The sequence below is a fragment of the Dermacentor albipictus genome, chromosome 1, assembly GCF_038994185.2.
Source record: "Dermacentor albipictus isolate Rhodes 1998 colony chromosome 1, USDA_Dalb.pri_finalv2, whole genome shotgun sequence".
NCBI lineage: Eukaryota > Metazoa > Arthropoda > Arachnida > Ixodida > Ixodidae > Dermacentor > Dermacentor albipictus.
This window is the reverse complement of record NC_091821.1, coordinates 207,864,091-207,887,227: the sequence shown is the minus strand read 5'-3', so window position 1 is coordinate 207,887,227 and position 23,137 is coordinate 207,864,091. Positions and strand designations below refer to the sequence as shown.

At 43.3% G+C, this 23,137-nt stretch overlaps 1 protein-coding gene across 11 annotated transcripts in view; it reads right to left on the bottom strand.

The window, feature by feature from the left end:
• The window catches only part of kis (chromodomain helicase DNA binding protein kismet), a 200,046-nt gene that overhangs the window by 117,049 nt on the left and 59,860 nt on the right, over nt 1-23,137 (bottom strand). For all 11 annotated transcript variants that reach the window (XM_065438209.2, XM_065438203.2, XM_065438211.2 and 8 more), the window contains 6 exons: nt 21,328-21,643; nt 13,164-13,291; nt 12,041-12,229; nt 9,443-9,674; nt 8,960-9,121; nt 8,738-8,818 (listed from right to left, as the gene is read on the bottom strand). In XM_065438209.2, the coding sequence (XP_065294281.1) occupies nt 8,738-8,818; nt 8,960-9,121; nt 9,443-9,674; nt 12,041-12,229; nt 13,164-13,291; nt 21,328-21,643 (1,108 nt within the window). The remainder of the gene's footprint in view (nt 1-8,737; nt 8,819-8,959; nt 9,122-9,442; nt 9,675-12,040; nt 12,230-13,163; nt 13,292-21,327; nt 21,644-23,137) is intronic.

The following is a 23,137-nucleotide window of genomic DNA, read 5'->3' as shown; positions in this document are numbered from 1 at the left end:
TTGCTCATTTTTCCCCCAAGGTATGTACCAAGTTTCATATTCAGCACCTTGACAGCATCTGCCAAAACAGTGCCATTTTACCAACACAAATACTTCCGATGATGCAAAAAGTGATTGCAGTCTGGTTAGGAGAAGCATACTTGCAGGGGTGCAGTGCGGCACAGCGCTCATTATATTAAAAGCGGTGGTGAACGAGAGTTCGATATATGCACAGTAAAGCGCAACACTTTTGCGTGCGATTTCTAAAGGGAAGTTGAAACTGTTCAACGTAGATAATATTTCAATATAGCTGGGTTCAGATGTATAGTCATGGATGGCTGCAAGTATTGACTAATGCTGAGCAATTGAAATACAAAAATTTGCTGTACGAGTGGTTGAATCTTAAATAAGCTTTGTTCCATCACTCATGTGTTACTGAACAATCAGGGGTGGTATTCTCTGGCAATCATTTTGGGCATACAATAATTTCTTCCAAGTTTTCATGCAACTTGACACCAGACATGTCAGTGCATATGCCTGACAGCCTTTGTGGCACTGTGCCAAGCTCACCATCTTTGCAGTGCCAGAAGCATTGTTGGCACTACACATAGATGGGTTTAGTGCCAAGTAAGATGAATCTCCCGAGTGCGACAGTACCCCCAAAAGTGATAGCTCTAGAATGCAGCCCCACATTACAACTGGTTCAAGTTCAATTTACCAACTGCACTAGCAAAGAATCAAACAGAGGAAAACCTTGGTTACAGCATGGTCTGTTAAAGTGAACAGAATGTGCGACTGTAAAATGAGATCTTTTTCACTAACGTTAGCATGGTCCAAACCAACAAATCCAGATTATAGCATTGCTTTGTACAAGTAAGGAGAGCATTTGCAAAATTGGAAAAGGTTTATGGCCCCAATCTAACCACAAAAGCCAGCTTTGTTGAGGTGCACTTAGCGTTGAGCTGTCAGAAGTAAAACCATGAAATCCAAGTTTCAAGAACTGCTTTAAGTGACCAGAGCATTTTTTCCATTGAAAATGCTTCACAGGCACCAGAACTGACCACCAACAAACTGAAAGGATAACAACAAAAGCTACCTCTCTCCCAAAACGAACTACTTAAAAAACGATGCAGCGGCAATGACTGTAGTGCCAAGGACATGAAACTGCGAGCCAGGAGGCGAGATCAACAGAAACCCCTAACTGACAAAGGCATAAAAAGCATGCACCTGACAGCAAGGCGGTAAGCCTTTCACGGCTACCACAGGCTACCCAGTGCCAAGAGTCAATGACTTCAAAATGTCAGGCGTTCCCAAGCAGCAAAGTTCCTGGTTTAGCAAAGACACTGATATTTGTATCCTACAATGCAAGTAGAAGAGCTATTGACAAATATCTAAGCAGTACTACAGTAAGTGGTGAAATAGTATGAACTTCCACAGGAAGTTCAAGTAAAATGAAATGAAATTGTTTATTTGCCATCCTGTACATTTACAGATGGAGGGACTGTAGATAAAAAGCTGTCCTTCAACAGCTTGACGTGTCCACAATCCCCGTTTCTGCAGGGAGGCAGCATAACATATGCGCACATACATGTACATACATATATGTAGCTGTGTACATAGCTGCAATGACATGTTACTCACTCACACTTTCATGTCAACAAAAGAATGCAATAACACAGATACACAACGCTACCAGATATTACATCGAAACCGTATACATCAGTTTCAGTTCCTTGGATGATGACGTGAAAAGATCAAATCGGACGGAATTATAGTAATTTAACAGTGTTGGTATTGTGTATTTAAGGCATTGTTTCCCATAGTTTGAACGTGGTGTTGGTACCAACCAATCCTCAAAATGTCTTGTAACATAATTTGTAGATTTTCTCCGAAGTTGGGCTAGAGTACGCAGGTTGCTGATATTTCGATGGATTTCCAGTTTATATACATGACTCAGACGATATCTGTAGAGATTGTGAGCTGGGATCACACCAGAATTATTAAAGAAGGTTATTGTCGATGCTGTGTAGGAAGCGTTATATGCGTTGCGGAGATACTTCTTTTGTAACAGGTGAATATGTTCTAGATTGGTGGATGTTGTATTACCCCATACTAATTGGCAATAGTTTAAATGTGATTGAAAAAGTGAATTGTACAGCAAGAGTTTAATACGCGTGGAAAGAATGTATCTCATACGGCCTACTACACCAGTTATTGTACTTATTTTGCTTAGAACGTGTTTCACGTGATCGTCCCAAGACATGTTCGCTGAAAAGAAGACACCCAGACATTTGAAGGTCTCGACTATTTCAATAGTCTTTGAGTTTAATACAATGTCTTGATGGGGAGGTATTTGCTTGTTTTTCGGTCTGAATATAACTGCTTTTGTTTTGTTTGCATTTATCTTCATTAAATTCACTCTCGACCATTCCTCTAAGGATTTCATTGCATTGTTGCATTGTTCTATAAGAACTTGAATATTATTACCAGTGAAGAAAATACTCGTGTCGTCCGCGTAGATAATAAACCTTGCCTGAGAGTTAGTATTGACGATATCATTCAGATATATATTAAAAAGCAAAGGCCCTAAAATACTTCCCTGTGGCACTCCACAATGGACAGCTCTAGCCTTAGAAGTAAAGGTGTCGATTTTCACAATTTGTGTTCTCTCAGATAAGTAGGATTTGACAAGAGATAGTGCCTGTCCTCGTATTCCATAATAGTTTAATTTCTCCAATAAAATGCTATGATCAACTAAGTCAAAGGCCTTAGAAAAGTCTACGAAAATACCAACAACTATAGCTTTGTTTTCAAACTCTGTTAATATATATTCTTTTTGCTCTACTAATGCTAACTCGACTGACTTTTTCTTACGAAAACCGAACTGGTGTGGTGTTAACAGGTTATGTTTCTCAATAAAATTTGTCATCCTCGAATGCAAAATTTTTTCAAGCACCTTTGAAAAGATTGGCAAAATAGATACCGGCCTGTAGTTTCCCAAATCATTGCGATCTCCTTTTTTATATAGAACAGTTACTTTCGCAGACTGCATCTTCACCGGAAAAATTGCCGATTCCAAACACAAGTTAAAAACATGGGTGAGTATTGGGGCAATGATTTCAGCTACATGTTTAATTGGGCGCACTTTAAAACCGTCAATGTCACAACTACTGCTATTGTTTAAGGTTTTTATAACTGACACAATTTCATTCGGTGTGACGGGCTGAAGGTATATTGTGCTCTCGTTGTTAGTGCAAATATATTTACTAGCATGACAGTTTGTAGCGTGAGTACTAGCCATATCTGTGAAAAAAATATTAAATGCATCAGCTAGTTCATTACCTGATAATTCTTGGCCATTAATTTGTAACTGCAATAAAGGTTTGTGGCAATCATTACGATTCAAAAGTTGGTTCAACCTCGCCCACAGTAGACTGTGTTTATGGCTTTCGATGTCCAGAAAAGATGAGTAGTATGCTGTGCGTGCATGCCGTAACTTCTTAGTTAACTTGTTTCGATACTTTTTAAATATGGCAAGGTCATCCGTTGATCGCGTGTGGAGGAAATGTTGGTATAGCTTGTCCCTCATTTTCATTTCATTGCGTAAATCAGGTGTAATCCATGGTTTCCGGGTTTTTCTACTTTTCCTACGTATCCTGGAAGGAAAGCTGTGGTGGTATAGGCGGGACAATATATCAATGAACATATTGTAAGCCTCATTGGCATCTGTTAGGTTAGTTATCACATCCCAATCTATTGTCAAAAGGGTATCACAAAAAGATTTCAGAGTTGTGTCTGTAATTAATTGGTATGACAATGGTGGGAACTGGTGGTAAAAGAATGCTTCAAGACAACCCAGTGCGAGAGAAATCAACCTTTGCATCCTCCTTCCCCCATCCTGCCTATGAACAATAGCTCTGTTTTGCTCAGTATAGCTGGGAGGTTATTAGGTTGATCAGAAGAAAAAAGGTGTTTAGAAGCTAATAGTTGCGATAGTTAAATGGCTGTTTGAAAAAAATAGCAAAAATATTGACTAGCTTCCCAATCTGTCATTGGCAAAGTGGAAATTTTAAAAATTTTTAATGCTACACACACACAAATATGTAGGAAAAGCCACTTGTGCTTTAAAGGGGTGATGAACCACCTGTCTGGCTTGGCAAAAAAAAAGATATGTCCATTGATAGAATATGCTGCTGTGAATATCTCAGCCAAATCTTGCAGTCGTTCGCAGCGCACGGAGCTCACCAGCAAAGTCACCTTTTTCTCAAACACACTGCTTTCAAGTGAGGCCTCCTCATGCGTTTCAAAGCAGCCAGCAGCTTGCATATGTCGTCACATGCAAGATTTCCATACACGGCTGCTATTGGCCAATGGCCGGCATCAATCAAAAAGAGTGTTTGGATCAGCACGCTTCTTCCTTCTGTTACTGTGTATTTACTATTGACGCAATTTAATAAAGAGGCTGAAGTAAGCAAAAATCTGCATTTCAAATTTTGATAATAACAATGTACTTGCGAAAGAAGCCGACTATCGTCTGCTCATGCTCGACCATGGCCACTCACGTAGGAATTAAACTTTGGCCACACTGCTTATTGGTGTCGTATCCGTTGGCTCTCGCTAATTTCAATTAGTTTTGAGCACTGAACTAGCCTCTAATCTCACAAAACTTAAGGTCAGACCACACACAGGCTTACTAAGCACACGCTCTTATGGCCGCTCCTAGCTAGGCACCTTGGCAGACATCACTTCATAGTGAGCTATTGACAGAACTTCAAATTGTACAAGTTGGATGTGGCTACTAGACGTCAATCAAGCTGGTGCAGGACAAAGCCGGTTTGCACACTGTAGCATGGCCAGACTGAAACACGAGTGCAAGCGCGCACTCAAGCCCTGTCGTGCACACATAACGCTGTGCATATGCACGCAACACAGTGACAAGCAGCCGTGTCTCCTACGTAGCCTAGATACCACGGCTGCCGAGTGGTGCCGCAACAAGCCCGATCACTGAGCTCCCTGTGGCTGACTGGGGACGACCACACCTTTGGCCCATCGTAGGCGGCCAAGTCAGAAATAGTTGCGTCTACATGAACACCCAAAATCAAATCTGAACTCCACGTTACGGAGATGTTCAGTAGCTAGCATTGTGGGCACACCTCATTCCGGCGCAGGCTTTGCAGTGAAATGCAATGATGAAGGAGCGAGAGCACCGTGTAGGGGAACAAAGGTTAGCTTTGATTGTTAATAACTCCTCTTCTGCAGAATGCATTGAAGTAATTTGCTAATTATTTCTGAAATAGTCTATTATACCTTCAAATGCATTTCTTGACTTAGATAAAAAGCGTTTTCGGACCCTTTAAAAATGAACTGTGAAGCGCAGCATCTTAAATTTTAGGCACCACCTTTACATATTGCCTTTTGTGCAACACATCTGACAATCAGTCGGACACTACACTTAATCACAAAAGTTGAGTAGTGGTCTTAGCATGTGTTGTGTATCGCTTGTCTTTAAAGCATGAATCCATGAAGAGCGCAGAGATTTGCAGTGTGGAGACGGCTTGAAGAGGCAGCAGCAGCAAAAGCAAGTTTATTTTGACTGGCCAGCCCTGGTGTCAATGGTTGTAATCCTGGTTAGGCTGAAGCAGCTGGCTAGGGCCAGTTGAATCCCTGTTCTAATTTCAAACAATGCTCATGTGCTAGGCTAATGCAATCACATATTCTTTTTTCTGGGTGCGCCAATGACAATGGTCCTGTAACCACAGAGCCCACCTTAACGCACACATAATCGTGCACACAAAGCAAAAGAAACTACTCTGTTATCAAGCAGTTAACTGGACATCCACTACCGTCTCAGCAACTGCTCTCACAACATCACAAGCAAAAACTTGCCTAGCTGTAAAAACAATTTTTCTTCCCAAATGCCCGTTTGGGAGCACACACTGAATATTGGTGAAATAATTTTTTGCTGGTCACAAATGTGCATTACAAGAAAGTTAAACCTCGATATAACAACTTCAATATAACGAAATTCTAAATATAACGAAGTACTTAACTTTTTATAACTTCTTGTCCATAGAACACCATGTATTTAGAACCTCAACATAACGAATTGCAAATGTACACTAATTCAATATAACGAAATTTCATTGCTGCTGCGAAGGAATACGAAGACAATAAATGGAACCTTCCAGAGATGCAGATGGTCAAATGGTTGAATTACATACAGCTGCTTGCAAACACAACTCTCAAATAAAAAAATTGTATGCTGTGCAACCAAAAGAGCAACCCCCAAAGCGGAGCGGCGTCATGCTTCGTAATAGGTCGAAGTACAATCAGATCCTATTGCACTCCATGTGCTGTATGCTTTGGGGGCGAGGGCGAGCCCAGAAGGATGAGGAGAAAAGTGAGCCCTGAAAGCCACGGGAGTATGAGGGGAGCAAGTTCAAGGTAAAACAATCAAGCGTACAAGAGCAGGAGTGGGGGCAGGTTGGTACACGTCTATTCTTGCTCACACATGGCTGCGCAAGGCTGTGAGGGCGGCTGAGTACATACGCAGTCCGTGTTCGTCCGAACATGTCCTTTATTTTCGCATGCCAACCATGCACACCACACGACCACACTCACAGTCCCCCCATTCCCCCTCTCCTCCAGCACACTCACTCACTCCCACCGCTGTCTTCCCCGTTTTCACGCCACCTTTTCTCCGCTCAGTCAACTACTGTTGATCCCGCGCTTGGCCTCCGAGAACCGTCGCTCCTCATCGTGGGTCTTGGGCTCACTTGCCCAGGCCTTGCACATCACAAGGTACAGTCGAACCGACTTGTAACAATATTCAAGTGCCACAAAAATTCCATAATTTCAAAATAGGGGGATGGCAGAGCTGATGTGAGAAAATGGTGGGGAGACCAGTGCCCCTCTCAACCACCTTCCTCCGCCTCACTGCTGATGGTGTTCACTCGTTTAACTGTTTCCTGGGCGCTCAGATCGCGTGTAACAAGCCGCGGCTGCTGGCGTTGAAGAATGGCACTGCTACAACAATTGCAAAGAAGTGTCACGGGTGGCAAGCGATATGCGAGCACCGCCGAGGCATCCTTTGGTGGAACCAAAAGGGGCCTTTTAAAAATTGCAAGAAGGCTGCAGCGGCAGCCTGTCAGCTTGAGAAATCCAAAAGAAACACTGAGGAGAGATCGCCACAAGCATCTCGCCATGTACTTCTCACTGGCTTGCACGAGAAAAGCCTGTGCCCGTCAGCCATGCTTGCTTTACACGAAGCTTGCCGACATTATTCTCAAGGCATCCAAGCGCTCCACGTAGTGCCGCAGAAAGTTCCTTGCGAAAACGAAGCCCCGGATGGACCGAATCATGCCAAGCCTCCTGTGAGGACAACGTTGAGGCAGCCTGCCCTACCGCATCATCACTGCTGTCGTCGCCGTCGCTATCCAAGGCAAGCATGTTCACGACGATCGTCTCATCGGTTAGAAGCACTTCGTTTCCAAATCTATAGCTGTGCCCTTTCTTTTCACCGGCAACGTCGTGCATTGCCGATGATCAGCGGGCGGATCAGCCACCTTCCGTTTTGGCGGCGAGTCAAGCGAAATTGAGAAACCGCGTGGCCAGGAACGACTTCGATACAACCAACAAAAACAAATGCGAGCAATCTGCCTAATCTGCTTGCGGCGCAATTGGCAGGGTAAATTTGTGTTTTAGAGAGGGGCGGTGTAGAGCTATGGGGGCAGCCCATTCGTGTTCAGAGGGGTGGAAGGGCGACGGGAGAGAGCCGCGCAGAGATGGCTGAAAAATTAGTGCGCGGCAGCTTTTTTTTTTTCAACTTTTTTTTTTATTAAGAGCGCAACTCTTGGGCACCCATTCCTACGTTTAGCATCGGTGCTCCTTGGTGTCCCTCTAAACTCAGTTAACGAGCACAGCAAAAAATGAAAGAACGAACAGGCAGCACAGCGGGTGATGAAAGACAGTGATAGCAATAAGAGCACGCGGAGGAAAGTGGTGGAGGAGGATGCAGCGGGACCACAAGATGGAAAGCGGAAAAGGAGGGTATGGCAAAAGCGCAAGACAAGCATAGTTCCACGAAAGAGGGGCTCTGCGGCAGTGATGGCTATGACATGGCAACAGATTAGCATGCATCAGACGTATGGAAACAAGGCGCTGCATGAGCAAAGGTCTGTCTGTGGTGGCTGCTGTGAATCTCACCCACACGGCACCCAAGCGCTGCCTCTCGCGATTTCCCAATTATCAAAGCAGTCACACCACACTTTGCTTTGTTTGCAACATGCTGCACGAGACAGATTGTCCTCGCCAGCCAATATATTGAGAAGTGAAAACATGTATAAAGTTGCGCTCAAATTTCACATTACGGAGCAATGTAATCATCTGCAAATTTTTTTTACAGTGTTTAATAATTCGGAGAATTCTGCAGCCCCTTGCAGGTAAAAAAAAAATCTATCGGCAACTGCACTTATTTTCATAAGAGGTCAAATTTCAATAGGACAAGAAATCAATATAACGAAGCAAATGGCAGATTTTACCAACTTCATTATATCGAGGTTTAACTATACAACATCAATGCACTTATTTTCTTCATTTCCCTGCAACCAAGTTAGAAAGGGTGCCAAAAAGAAACTCAAAATGTGCACTTTGAAGCAGGCTGGAACAATTGACCCTTGCATAAGACAAGCTTCTGCACAAGCCAAATGAAATACGGATACTAAAGAAGAAAAAGAGCACATTCAAAATAGTCCATTACCTCAACGATGGTTTCTTCCTTAGGAGCCAGGCTCTTTTCAACATCCTCTTTGAGACGACGTAACATCATGGGTTTGAGCAACTGTAAGAATAAAAAGCCACTGAAACATAGCAACAATAGTGCACTACTGTAAAATGGCCTTTGTAAAAGCCACTGAAACATATCAACACTAGCACATCACGGTAAGATGGCCTCTGTTCTATTAGAAAAAAGGCTGCGTACCGCTTTGAGCTTGTCGACCTGCCCTTCAGTCTTCAGGTCTCCAAACTCCTCCATGAATGTCTCAGTGGAGCTGAAACGGCTAGGCTCTAAGAAATTCAGCAAGCTGAACAACTCTTCGACGTTGTTTTGCAATGGGGTTCCAGTCAGCAAAACGCTGTGCTCCTAAAACAATGTAGAAAGTGACAAAAATCATATCTAGCTTTAGAAATTGATAAGGTTAAGGGACACTGGTTTCCCCAAAAACAGTGCTTCGCAAATGTCATTGCTTTTTCCTGCATTATTAAACATGTGTTGCAATATGCATCTTTTCTCAAATTAACAATTTTCTGTACTGCAGGATATCTGCCACTGCTATGATGCTTTGACAGCAAAAATTACATTTTGTCTATAATCTATATTTTTATTAGCCTGATACAGTCATCACAGTAACATACTGTACACATTTTGCGAACGACACAAGAAAATTCACCACTTGAAACTTACAAGATTGAGCATTCGGAGCCCTTCTAGAAGCTTGCAGTTTCGATTCTTCAGTCTGTGGGCCTCATCAATCACACAGGCACGCCACGGGAGTGCCTGCAACTCCAAGCAATCACTGAGCACTATCTCGAATGTCGTAATCATCACTTGGAACTTGAACACGTCAGTAATGCGCTGCCCGTTTTCATCCTTGTAGTACATTTCATACTCCTGGATCATGTTGCGACTTGCTGACCTAAAACAATAACCATGCCCAGCTGTCATAACTATTCAATATAAAGAAACAGATGTAACAAAGTGTTTCGTCAAGACTCCACTTGTTCTCCACACAGGAAAAGACCATTTGTCTGAACACAATTGATTTCCAACTTTTCAAGAAAGATTCTGAAACTGGGACACAGAAAGCTTTTACCTATTTATGTGCATTCATCAAGCAAAGAGCTACGATTCAAAGGTTCTTAACATATGAATAAAAAATGCTGGTTGAGGTTGGACAAAACACAAAATGTGCTGTTAGGACTCAACAGCCCAGGATATTCCTACAAGTACTACACTAAATATGCTGGCCATCATGAAAGTTTACCGGCCAAAGTACCTGCAGCTGGAATTGACATCAAGCTGCACAAAAACGCTCTACCCACATCAGCCAAAACTCAAAGTGTGGAGGCCTTGAGGCCAACAGAACCGCCACACTTGTGAATCAGACCAGTGCCATTTACCACAATGTCGATACAGAGGTTTCTGCACCAGTTAGCTGCACAAGCATTTCGGTTGGTAACTGCTGTAGCAAATGAAATTGCTTTCTCATACATATGACCACTTTCTCCCTTTATACATACAGTCAGGCTTTCCTAGAAAGAAGTCACATCAGACATGAAAATACCATAGTTATATCCAATATACAACTATACAAGCAGGTATCAGTGAAAAAAAAAATGCATTAAATCTATGTGAAACAAATGCAAGTGGGGTGCTTTTGACAAGCCAGCAAAGTATCTCCTGAATATCTTGGCGATCCATCAAGATCTTGCCACGGCGATACGACACACAGGAACAACAATAGCTTGCTACACATACTGTACACCATGACGAATACGCAACCCTGTGATTGGTATTATTGTGCAGGGTCCACATGCTGGCTTGTCAACCACCAAAAATGCGCAACCATGTGATCAGTATTGTTGTACAGGGTCCGCACGTTGGCTTGTCAACTGCGGTCCAACCAATCCAAGCCACTGACCAAAACACACACCCCGCTTGACTGACTTTTCTGACACAGAGAGGACTGCATGTGGATCCGTACTCCACTACTACAGCCGTCAGTCTAGCCCGTGCTTCTGAACTCGCACTCAATCGGCGATAAGGTCGATGACTTAGAACACACTGCTGGCAAGATTTCTACGACAGCTTATCACCAGCCATTCCGCCATCCATACTGCTTAAGTCACTAGGCATAGCTAGCACCGCTTTGTCCTGAGTCCATAACCAAAGTTGCAGTTTTGTGCCAGTCAACATAGTCTCAACTTAGTTCATGGATGCCATATTTGAGGCACCACATGCACGGTTGATGTCGGAAGACCCTATAATGTCTGAAATTTGTTACTGCCGTTATATATTGGTGCTAGGGATAGGTGGAGGTACCGCAGAAATTGTGCAGGTATGAAAAATCAGCAGTCTGAAATCATGATTGGAGACTGCATTTTACATTATTGCTACCAGAATATATATTTTGAGGCATGTTTGAACAAAAATTTGCTTCATTATAACCAATACCGTTGGCGAAGCACGGCACACAAATTTTCTATTTACTTCATTATAGCCAAGAAACCGTTATATCTATGTTGGTTATATTGAGATTCCAATTGTGTATATATTTTTTACCCTGCCTTTTCCAAGCCTCTCTTGATGAGGAAAATCTTTCTAGTCAAATCCTATTAGATCTGCTGGTTCCAGTGATGGCACCAAGAGCACTCTAAATCCACCATGCAGACTGAAAGCATGACACAGCAATGACTATGCCTACAGTCTTAGCCTTGTGCAGTATGAGGTACTAATAAATTGGCCTCATTTGCAAGTCACACATCAAAGATTGGTAACATTATGGAATGCAAAATAGCCAGACAAAGCTCCAAGACCAAGGGCGGTACCAACAGCCCAGAGATGGCAATATGACGTGTCACTAGAGAACACTTTTGCTCACAATTCTTTAGAACAGCAACATGCAAGTGTGGGAGTGTACAATAGTAGTTCTCTTAGTAACACCTCCACAAATCCTCCACAATACTATCCAGTACTTAGCATCACTTGAACTGCTTAAGCTGCTAAATATTGCCAAAGTGCAAGCACCACTGCACCTGTTCAAATCAATTTCACCAAACTCGTCAACGTTCAGACTTCATACCAATATGTAGGACAAAAATTTTTCAATTGTATACACGTAAACCCCTGCCAGATGAACAGTTAACCCATTTTTCCATGCACTGTATACACATTGTGCACATTTTAGTAACTTTTTCCTTTATTATGAACAAAAACACACTGCACAATAAATTATGTATCACTCAAGACCACATTTAAACACAAACAAGAATATCCACTTACGATCCATGATAGGTGATAACATTTAGCTCAGTCCATGTTTCAAACTCTCTCTGCCAGTTGCCAATAGTTGAAAGTGGAGCAATCACAAGAAATGGTCCATTGATACCATATTTCACTATTTCGTTGATGAAGGTCAATGACTGTATAGTCTTCCCCAAGCCCATTTCATCAGCCAATATACAGTTTTGTCTGTAATCAACAAACATGGAGATCACATGTGTAAGTTCAACAACTACATTACATGCAAAGCCTTAAATCTAGGGCAGAAAAGGACGCCCCTCTACTTCCAAATCAAATATATGCAAACGCCTATAGAAGGCGATAAAGAAGAGCTGTGGTAGCCTAAAGACCGGACTTGATCCTCTCAGGTGAAATGAGGTTTATGTCCACCTGCAACATACAATCCTTTCTTCAACTCAATTTAGTTGTAACAAAGTAGAATAGGTGGCACAATTTAGTTATAACCGTTACTTCTCAGTAACCACATAGACCTAAAGCTTGAGCCACAATTGGCCCCCAACATCCTGCACCCTCTAGCCTCCAGTGGTACATCAAATGTGCAAGTGCACATCGTCTCATGACACTCAACATTATCAGCACCACATGGCCCCAATTTGTTTGTTGGTCCTTTGCCAGCATCATGTCCACTACATTCACTGATCCTTAAGCAGAAACAAGGCCATCTTTAGGCAAAAGATCAAAACACATACCAATAATTAGTGCACAGAAGGCTATGCATGTAGCTTGCCATATGCATAGTGTCACAAGCGCTGCGAGAATAGTTGACCTTGGCACCACACATAGAGCATGCTATGTACAGCACTAAGGAGGACAATTCTTGAATTTTTCAAGATGGCACAAGACATGGGACCATTAAACTTCTGTGCATGGCAGCATCTGACACTGTTTCGAACTCAATACAAGGCATAATATGGCCAGTTACTTTTCACTTCAGGAAAAATTCCTTGTTATATCCACTGGTAAGGAACTTTGTGAAAGCAAGTAAAAGATGTATGAATTTTTATGGATTTGAAGGAGCGCTTCCTTTTGTTCATTACATCCAATATCATTAGACTGAGGACTGCAGTAAGACTTGGTGGCATCACAGATGAGCCATACTGACCCATTGTACCAGCAGAAGGTCAGCCAACTAAGACCCTCAAGTTGATACTCTCTCAATGTGTTCCCTCCTTTGTAGACCGGTGACTCGTCTATCTGCTTCCACTCAGAAGGCTTAGGCCGCTTCTTCACCTGTCAAATAAAAATGCAGCACACACCGAAAACTTCAGCCACATAAATGAGCAGACACCCAGAGCCATGCTATTTTTATAGGTCAGTATGTACCTCTAGTAAGGCGTGTTCAAAACATCCACAACAGATAGTCGTCCTTCAGAGAAGCACGATGCATGCAACAAGTCAATGGGGGTCAAACTGAACCGGAAATGAATCGAAAACCACAGCTGAACTGAAACCAAACCAAACCGATGTGTTTTTTTTTCCAATTGGAACTGAACCTGATCGTGTTGTAGAAACAGTTCCAAATCAGTTGGATGACAGGATCAGCCCAGGGTTGTTGGAATTTTACCATTTTTACGCACACACAGACATAGATACAGGGTGTCCACGTAACTTTAGCCAAACTTAAAAAATATGCAAATATCACGTAGCTGCACAGAACCAAGGCAATGTTGTTTGCAGTCACTTGGAGATACCCGTTTTTTTTTTTTTTTTCACCTAATTGCATAACTAGTATTAGATATCTAATCAATTTCTCAAATATTATAATTAGATCAAAAGTATGAGAAAATTGTACAGCAACATGAAAAACTCCCAATACAGCTTTCTGTTGCTCAATACGTGCTGCATAAAAGTGTTTTTCAGAGTATAAAAGAAGCCTGCAAATACAAGCAAAGTGCCTCGAGTGGCCAGTTAAGCAGCAAAGAAGAACACATGAAGGGGAGGAGGTTGTCGTCTTTACAACCTTCCACAAGTTCCCCAAATTTCCCAAGAGGACTGAATGACCCTTTTAGTGGGGACCTCTCCACCAATTGTAAGGGCTGTATGCAAAGGATTACTTAAGGCCATCCTGGCCCCTGTGTTAGGCAGAACCGCTGGAGTCTCGAATAGAGTCACAACCATGTACGAACGAAGTGAATACATTCTTTAGATTTTTTCATCATCACGAGGCCTGCCTTCATCGCCATCTCCTGATTCTTGCGGTGAAGACCCACCTGGTGATAGCAGGAGCACTGGGGAGTGTTTCCCAGCGCGGCTGTGGCTACACCTCTCTTGACAAGCTTACTGATGGCCGAGCTGAACAGAAGAACCATCTTTGTGCGAGGAGCATACTCCCAACAAACGTGTTCCTGCTAGCACGTCAGCTGTAGGTCTAGGAAATGAAGTTCCCCATTCTCACGATACTCCTTAGCTTAAATATGTTGAGCACTTTACAGAACTTGGGGTAAACTTCCTGGAACTCAGTAGGCATGTCACGAGGGCCTTGCTCAAGGACAATTAGAAAATCGTCCACATAATGAAAAACCTTCTCAACAACAGACACCTGTAGAGACGATAGTGATGCATGAAAATGTCAGTCAAATGTAGCCAAAACCAGATCACTTAATACCAGCTTAAAACCAGGTGCACACCAGCTTCTGTTCCCAAGCGGAGAGACGGTTTAGTGCTGGATATCCGCGTTCACGCCTCACCGGTGTCACAAAAAAACTACTCGAGAAGTGTGGAAAACTGTCTCCCGTGAGGCAGCCAGACAGTGACATGAGCAGGTATGCTGTCATACCTTACATTCAAGGCCTTTCCCACAGCATAAAAAGAGTAGCCCTGCATTCAAATGTTTGTGTTGTCTTGTGGGCGCCTAATAAACTAGGTCGACTATGTCGACAGGTCAACTACGACAAATCTCAACAAATCGCTTGTAAAAAGAAGCATGCCACACCATTTGTCAAGTGTGAAGCCGGGGTGGTGCACGAAGAGCCTATTTCCTATGGACACTCCTACATTGGACAGACTGGTCGTTCAGCTCCAGTACGAACAGCAACTTCGCCTTACACTACAGTGAATGGGATGTGTGCCGTACTAAGAGGCCCGACTTTTCACAGAGTGCGATCCACAAACACTACAATGACGCTCGTGCATGAGAAATCTTTGAGGCTGCTGCTATCACAGTGAACGGTGAGTCTTGCATCAGCCCTTTACCTTAGGCCTTGATTGAAGCAGAAGTAAGCTATGAACCGCAGTAATTCTAAGGAAACTTAATCGGTGTCACATTCTTGTCATGCGTTGTGATGTACTTTTGTTTTCTCTAGGTATAATAAAGAATTTAGTCCTCAGTTAGCGCTGGTGTCTGTTCCTCTTTTTGTCCTTTGTCTTTTTGCACTGTTCCACTGTAGAGTATGTACCGACTAGCCGAAGCTGCCAAGGGGTTAACGTATTTGTAAATTAGATTTAATTAAAAAATTGCTATTTTGCTATATATTACATGTCCTCTTACAACTAGGCATCTTCTTTACTTTTTACAAAGATGAACACGTAATACATGTGTAGGTAAGTCCTTTTTTTGTATTTACTTTTGCAGTGTTCTTAAAAGCTGCTTACAGTTGTCAAAGAACTGACTTCAGAGGGCACTGTGTTCCGTTTTGTCACTTGTCGCCCCATGACGGCAGCGACAAGTGCACATTAACAACGATGTGCTAACAGCGGCGCTGCTCGAAACCAGGCAAGGAATATTAGAGAAACTATTATTATTAGAGAATATTAGAGAATATTAGGAATATTAGAGAAACAGTAGATGAGTTCAGTCTATTGAAATACGCTATAAAAGCTAAATTTTCGTTGATTTCACGGTAATAAGTAAATTATTACAAGAGCAAATTAAGGTCGCAATACCCCTTATTAAATTTTGCTTCAGAAGACCAGCACCAGAGGGGTGTCACGAATTTCAAAGTACTTTTTCGTATTTGGACTATGTCGGCAAGTAAATTCCTTGAAATTTGCTAACTACAGTCTTTGACTCTTCTATGATGGAATGTGACACAACTTCCCCAATGAACAGTTACTTAGGCATAAGTAGTTGCTGTAAAAATCTATGATGTCACGGAGAGTTGCGGTGGCTGGGAACTTGCCACCAGTCATTCGTTCTTGCGTCTTTTTTACGTTACTCAGCCTCTTTTCATGGTAATGAAGGAAGCTGCAAGCAAGCAAGAGGAATAGGTGTATGGTGGAAACTATCTTTTTATTGGCAGAGTGCCATCGCACACATCAGCCCCCGATCCAAAAAACTACTGTATTGACCACACAGTCGCTAAGAAAAGCATGGCCACCCAACTCATTGTAGCCTCAAGCATGCCTCATGGTTGGCTTGTAAATATAGGAATGAATTCAATTCTGTCAGCTGTCACAACGGCAGTCTGTAATGCCATGGAAGAATGCAGCCAACAAATGCAGCGGCACCAGGCTTTGTATTATTCAGTCGAAATCCGCAATAACGAAATCCAACACAAACGCAATTCTTGCGGACAAAACATTTTCGTATCCCCAACAACACCCACAGAATTCACTGCATTCCGTACCTCTCGACAACGAAATGTTGCTGTACACAATCTCGCATCACCGAAATTTGACAGAACACAACCCCACATATTCACTTCCATTCACTCAAGGCTGGCAAGCTCCAAAATGTGCTCAAATGCATTTTGTTTGCACTAAAGTTTCGTAAAATACCACCCCATTACACTTGCGTGAGTGCCGCCATTTGTGTTTAGAAAAACAACCAAGCACTGCAAGCAATTGCGTGCGCTGGAAACAAGTCACGACAGCTATCTTGTTTGCTGATCGCCCGTTTGAAGCGCCACGAATGTTGCTACCGATATGTGACAATCGTTTTTGCACACCTAGGGCAGTGCATAATGTATGCCTTGGTGAGAAAAATGCAGCAAAAATTAGGAAATCCACGTTGGTGCGACGTGGGCGTGTTGCGCTGTAAGTAGGCTGTAGGCTAACTGAATTTTGACAGTAAACTTTCGTTGTGCGATGCATTACCTATTGGTGCTGTCTCATTTCGCAACAACGAAATTCTCCTGAAAGCAAATTTTTTCGCGTTCTCTGCAGATTTCATTATTGCAAGGTTCAACTGTATTATATGGTAGTTTCCTAATTTTTGCATCACAATGCGGCATCCACGTCGGTGCGACGTGGATGCCGCTTGAGATGGTGGTCGCAGCATAGATTGCCATACATCAGGCTGCGAATGAGTGATCGCACAGGAATATGCATCCCTTGCTTCAAGAACACTGGTTTTCGTGCCACCTGACAGGCGTCACGGGTGGATTCAGCACCAAACGGAGACTTGCGCAAGGGGGCTGTAATCTCGCTCAACTGCCGTCAGGTACAGTGGAATCTCGTTGATACGATTCTCACGGGCACCGAAAATAAAAACGTATTATCCAAAAATCGTATTATCCAAAACGGACTCCAAAAGATCGCGAATAATACATACTTGGCACAGAACTTGCTTTTATTAAAGCACTTTAAAATAATCCGTCACTTTGCACTGCACTTTTTGCTTTTCGAGGTCCTGCAGCAAGCTTTTCTGGAACTAGTAAAAACGAGTAGCAGTTTCCTCGCTGAGCTCCGCAGACGCGACAAAGCCACGAAGCCCGTCCAAAGCTTCAAGAGCACCGTCAGTATTTAATGGCCGACGATCGCTGCTGCAATCTCCGGCGTCTTGGTTGTCATCGTCGTCGCTCTCCTCTTCAGCGGTAACATCTGCAATGATGTCTTGGACGGTGCGCAATTCACATGTCACCAGTTGGTCGTCCGCCGATACAAACTCTTCCGGAGACGCGTCGACATTGAGGTCACCCCAGTCCGGGATGTCAATCTCTGCGCCATCATCTCCATTTTCCTCAGTATCGCCAGGTGCACAAAAAAGGCCACACTTCTTGAAGCAGTTTGCGATGGTGTCAGGTTTGACGCGATCCCATGACATCGCCAGAAAATGGATGGCATCAAGAAGATCCACCTTCAAGCTGGCATCTTTCCGGTCAATCTTGGCCAAAAAGCGTCTGATCAACAAGCTCCTAAAGTGAAATTTCATGTTTCTAATGATTCCTGCATCTAGGGGCTGCAAGTGGCTGGTGCAGATAGGCGGCAGGAAAATTACTTTTACGTTTTGCAGCCACGAAGTATCGACAGGGTGCGCGGCACAATTGTCGAGAACCAGAAGAATTCCACGGTTCGCGGCACACATCCGGGCATCCAGAAATGTGAGGAACTCTGTGAAAAGGGCTCCGGTCATCCATGCCTTCTTATTCGCTTTATAAATGACAGGAAGGCGTCGGTTACGCGAAAAGCAGCGTGGCTTCCAGTATTTGCCAATGACGGTAGGCTTGAGCTTCTCGGTTCCATCAGCGTTGCAGCACAATACGGTGACTCTTTCTTTGCTTTTTTTTCCGCCTTGACACGTTTCACCTTTTATGCTGAGACTTTTCTCGGGCTGAAGATTGATGAACAACCCAGCTTCATCTGCGTTGAACACGTCCCTTGGCTGGTACTGAGCAATCACCGCCGGCAGAGTCGAAAGCCAGTTGGAGACCTGATCTTGGTCGGCAGACTTCCCTTCGCCGGAAACGGTTTTATACGACAGGCCATGCCGTGTTTTAAAACGATGGAGCCACCCGCCCGAAGCTTTAAAATCTTCGATGCCCAACGAGAGTGCTATCTCATCAGCTCTCTCGCAAACAACTGTCCCGTCCACGTTCACGCCCGCCGCCCTTACTTCCCTGAACCATGCCAGAAGAACCTCTTCCATCTTGCCATGCTGGGCGCCCCTTGTTTGCTTCACGCCGGCGCCGAAGACTTGAATGTTCTTCTGAATTTCTTCTCGCTTGCCGACGATCGTGTTCAGCGTGGAGACAGGCAAACAAAGTTCGCGTGCCAGGTCGACACGTTTCTTCTGCGGATTTTTGTCGACTTTTGCTAGGACGTCGAGTTTTTCTTTCAGCGATAACGCTTTACGCTTTCTAGATATGGTGAAGCGCACGGGTGAAACGCGGCACCAAAACAGAAGAAACGATAAGGGCGAAGTGCAAGCTGAATGCTCGAAACACCAAAATGGCAACGAGAAATGGCAAGCACAAAGCCAACAAAGCCTACAGCATCGTCAATGCATGCGCCAATCACTGCTTCTTGGTCACGTGATTTTACCGTGAGTACTATGTCTTAGGATAGATGGCGCTAAAAACCTTCGGTGCATTTGGTGTGCGAGCTTGCGAAAATTGCTCCCAGAGGCCGCCACACTGCTGCAGGCGCTGTGCAGAAGCACGGCCGGACTCTAGCCGAGCTGAGCCAGGCCAAGCCTCGAGCATACAAAGCGCGCGTCGCCGCGTCTTTAGTCCGCCGTGCCTGTCGTTTCGCTCGATGTTAATTTCAGTAGCTCTGCCCACCCGCTTCAAAGGACTGGCTCTGATGTTATCATCATACAGAAGACGTTTCCGGGATCGTATTATCCAAACCGACGTGGAAATACGATCGTATTAGCCGTACAAAAATGCATTTACCTCTATAGGGCATCGGCCGGGAACGAAAAAAAAAACGTATTATGCCGAAAAACGTATTTAGCCGAATCGTATCAACGAGATTTCACTGTATATGAGATACAATCACTTTCCCGCTTGGCGCCTACAAGTGACAGCGTGCCCTGGAAAAATGCTGCTGCATGCGTGGAGCGCTGTTGCTCTGTATCTGGTGCTGAGTTAAGCAAAATCTCGCAAAATGATCGTATCTCCGAAAGCAATTGACCAAGAATGCTGCTCTACAGCAGTGCTGCCACTTTTCATCGACGCATGCAGTACATTTTGTACTGTCGGCAATGCTGTTCTATGTCCTCGAGCAAAGCTTGCCAAAGTATGCTGTAGGCTAACTGAATTTTGACAGTAAACTTTCGTTGTGCGATGCATTACCTATTGGTGCTGTCTCATTTCGCAACAACGAAATTCTCCTGAAAGCAAATTTTTTCGCGTTCTCTGCAGATTTCGTTATTCCAAGGTTCAACTGTATTATATGGTAGTTTCCTAATATTCGCATCACCACTATGTTGTGGTGCTGCATTGGCGGAGGTAAAAAAGACCCCTCTGGAGCAGCATGCACAAGCAAATCCCAGTCGGCGCAATTGCCGCAGCACTCCCACCACCAAGCTTCATGAGCTCAAAAACATGGAAAAACAAACCCATTTCAAGTTACCTCTTTGAAGTTCTCTTACAAGCTCACTGTGACATCACAGATTTTGGCAGCATCAGCTGCCAAAATCTAGTTAATTTTTTTATTGGTGGAGATGAACAGCATTAGATTTTACAAGGGCAAAAGACTAAACTTGGAAGGATTCAAAAACATCTACTGCATCGCAATGGCCAAAATGAGAAAAACATTTTTTGAAATCCATTTCTGACGGTGTTGCAGTCTCAAGGCTAAAGATCAAAAAGCAGAACTTCAAACTTCATTTGCTCTTTCATTATTAAACCTATTACTGTGAAATTACTTAAAAATGACTTTTGAAAGAATTACCTTGGCAGTCCAAATTGATTTACTGTTTCATTTAGGAATCCAATAATGGAGAAAATTAGGGGGAGCGGGTGGGTAACGCATTGGACAGCCACTCAGGATGCCATGAAGTTACTTAAATGCCAAAATTCAATGACGCCTATATCAAACACTACATGGCATCACACGAAAGAAATATTTTTTCAAGTTAGTGCACATGCAAAAGCAAATGGTTCTCAGTTCTACACAATATCCAAACTAACTTCTCTCTGGTTGTATCAAGCATTTTCTCAAAAACAAGAAGCAAATAACTCAAACGAAATACATCAGAAAGCTTATGGGTTCGAATTATCAGAATTCTCGCTCTGGATTTGAACCTTAACCGAACCGAATAACGCAAGCCCAAACCCATACCGAACCCATAAAAATTTTGGTTCAACACCCTCGATGTGTCAATATGTTAGTACCATGAGGCAGCAAGCATGCTTCTTTGTTACATTATTGGACAATATGGACACAACAATGAAAAAAATTTATGTAGGTGACTTGGCAAACATTGATCCCATTAGACAACACAGGCAGATAACTGCATGAGTTAAAACTCAAAGAGACTACAAGAAAACAGTAAACCAATATCTCACATGTATACTGTACAATACATAAGAGAAAGGCAATGCTCACATATGAAACCTGAATCACTTCAGAAAACCTGTAGTAATTTACAGGGTACTTACTTTCCACTTCTCCTTAGGGGGCGGGTCTTTAAATCTCAGAAAGTGCTCAACCTTTAGTGGATCCACATCTTCTTCCAACTCCCATGTGCTTTCCTCATAAGAGAGACCTCTCCACTTGACTAAATAGTGCTTGTGTGTGGTGCGTGCTGGCTTTGGCTTGCAGCTGTCAGACTCGTCACTACTGCCTGCCTTGCCCTGCTCAGCCTTTTCTTCCTTTGGTTCCAAAAGGCCATCAGACTTGACAGGCGTAGTTGCAGCATTGTCCTCAAACACACTGTCATCCTCTGGCTTTACAGTGTCAGCCTCTGGTATTACGCTGCAAGTGTAAAGCAACATACAAAATACAGGCCATTTATATGTAAGGCAACCACAATTTCATGGAAATTGTATGTTTGCAACACCAGCATGCAAACCCTAGCCGCTTCATAGAAGCTTTATAGTATGTAAAAGGTATACTGTATTAGTGTGACCTTAGGAAACTTTCACTTCTAAATACCCTAAGGGATCAACAGCTGATCAAACTGTCATGACATAGTGACAGAAATAAAAAGAATTTTGTTACTGATAAAATTAAACAGTAAGTTGGCAGTTTAAATGGCAATTAGTATTTTCAAACAGATCAGAAAGTCATGTCAGCCATGTCATGTCAGATCAGACAGTCAGCTGCATGTCCGACATTCTACTGTGAAACAAAGAAACTGTCCACCGCTCAGAACATGTTTTTGGATTATGTTGGGAATAAGATTGTGTGTCATATTGATGTAAATAAGCATGCTTATATGTCATAAACAAGCAATTGTCTGTGGGGTGTCTGTGTGTCGTGCATGTGAAAGACACTTTGGAAAAGGACAAGTTCCCAGGCGTGGTGTATGTCATTCCATGTGCGGACTGTTGGTATGTCTACGTCGGTGAAATCGGCAATTTCAAAACAAGACTTAAGCAGCACATGAATGACGTCCAGAAACGACACGTTGCATCGAATGCCTTGGCCGAACACTGCGCAGCCACATCACGTAAGATTAACTGGGAGAAATCTCACGTGATTGCCAAGGAACGAAATCATTGTTCGAGTCTTTATCTTGAGTCCCTAATCATCCAAACCACGGCGCACATTCTTAAACGCAACGAAGGCAATCTGCCGCCCATGTATGCCAGGTGCCTCAGTCATGTTTTGAAAAAAATTAAATTATGGGGTTTTACGTGCCAAAACCACTTTCTGATTATGAGGCACGCCGTAGTGGAGGACTCCGGAAATTTCGACCACCTGGGGTTCTTTAACGTGCACCTAAATCTAAGAACACGGGTGTTTTCGCATTTCGCCCCCATCAAAATGCGGCCGCCGTGGCCGGGATTCGATCCCGCGACCTCGTGCTCAGCAGCCTAACCAGTCATGTATTGAGACACACATAAAAAGGGGCGCCAACTCTGCCGCTTCTTTCATTGTGAACAAGGCTCCTGTGGGGGAGCCGAAACGTAAATAACTATTTTAAACCATTTTTGGTCGGTGTCCAGACCTCTTGCATCATGCATCATCCCGACCAGACGGGCTTCCGTCATACTCTCAACTACAGACAATGGTGAATTCATTAAAGGCTAACTGCAACAAAATTCTAAAACTGTATGTTATAAATATGAGTGGAAGCATCACAAAAATCTTGCAGAAATAGTTTTTGTTATCGAAAGTGAAAAAAGAAAAGGAAAATTTGCCTATATCACTCGCCGGAAATGACACATAACTTGGAATGCGTGGCTCCTGCGCTGTAATGGCCGATTCCAACAATGGTAAATATGCATACAATATAGTAAATTG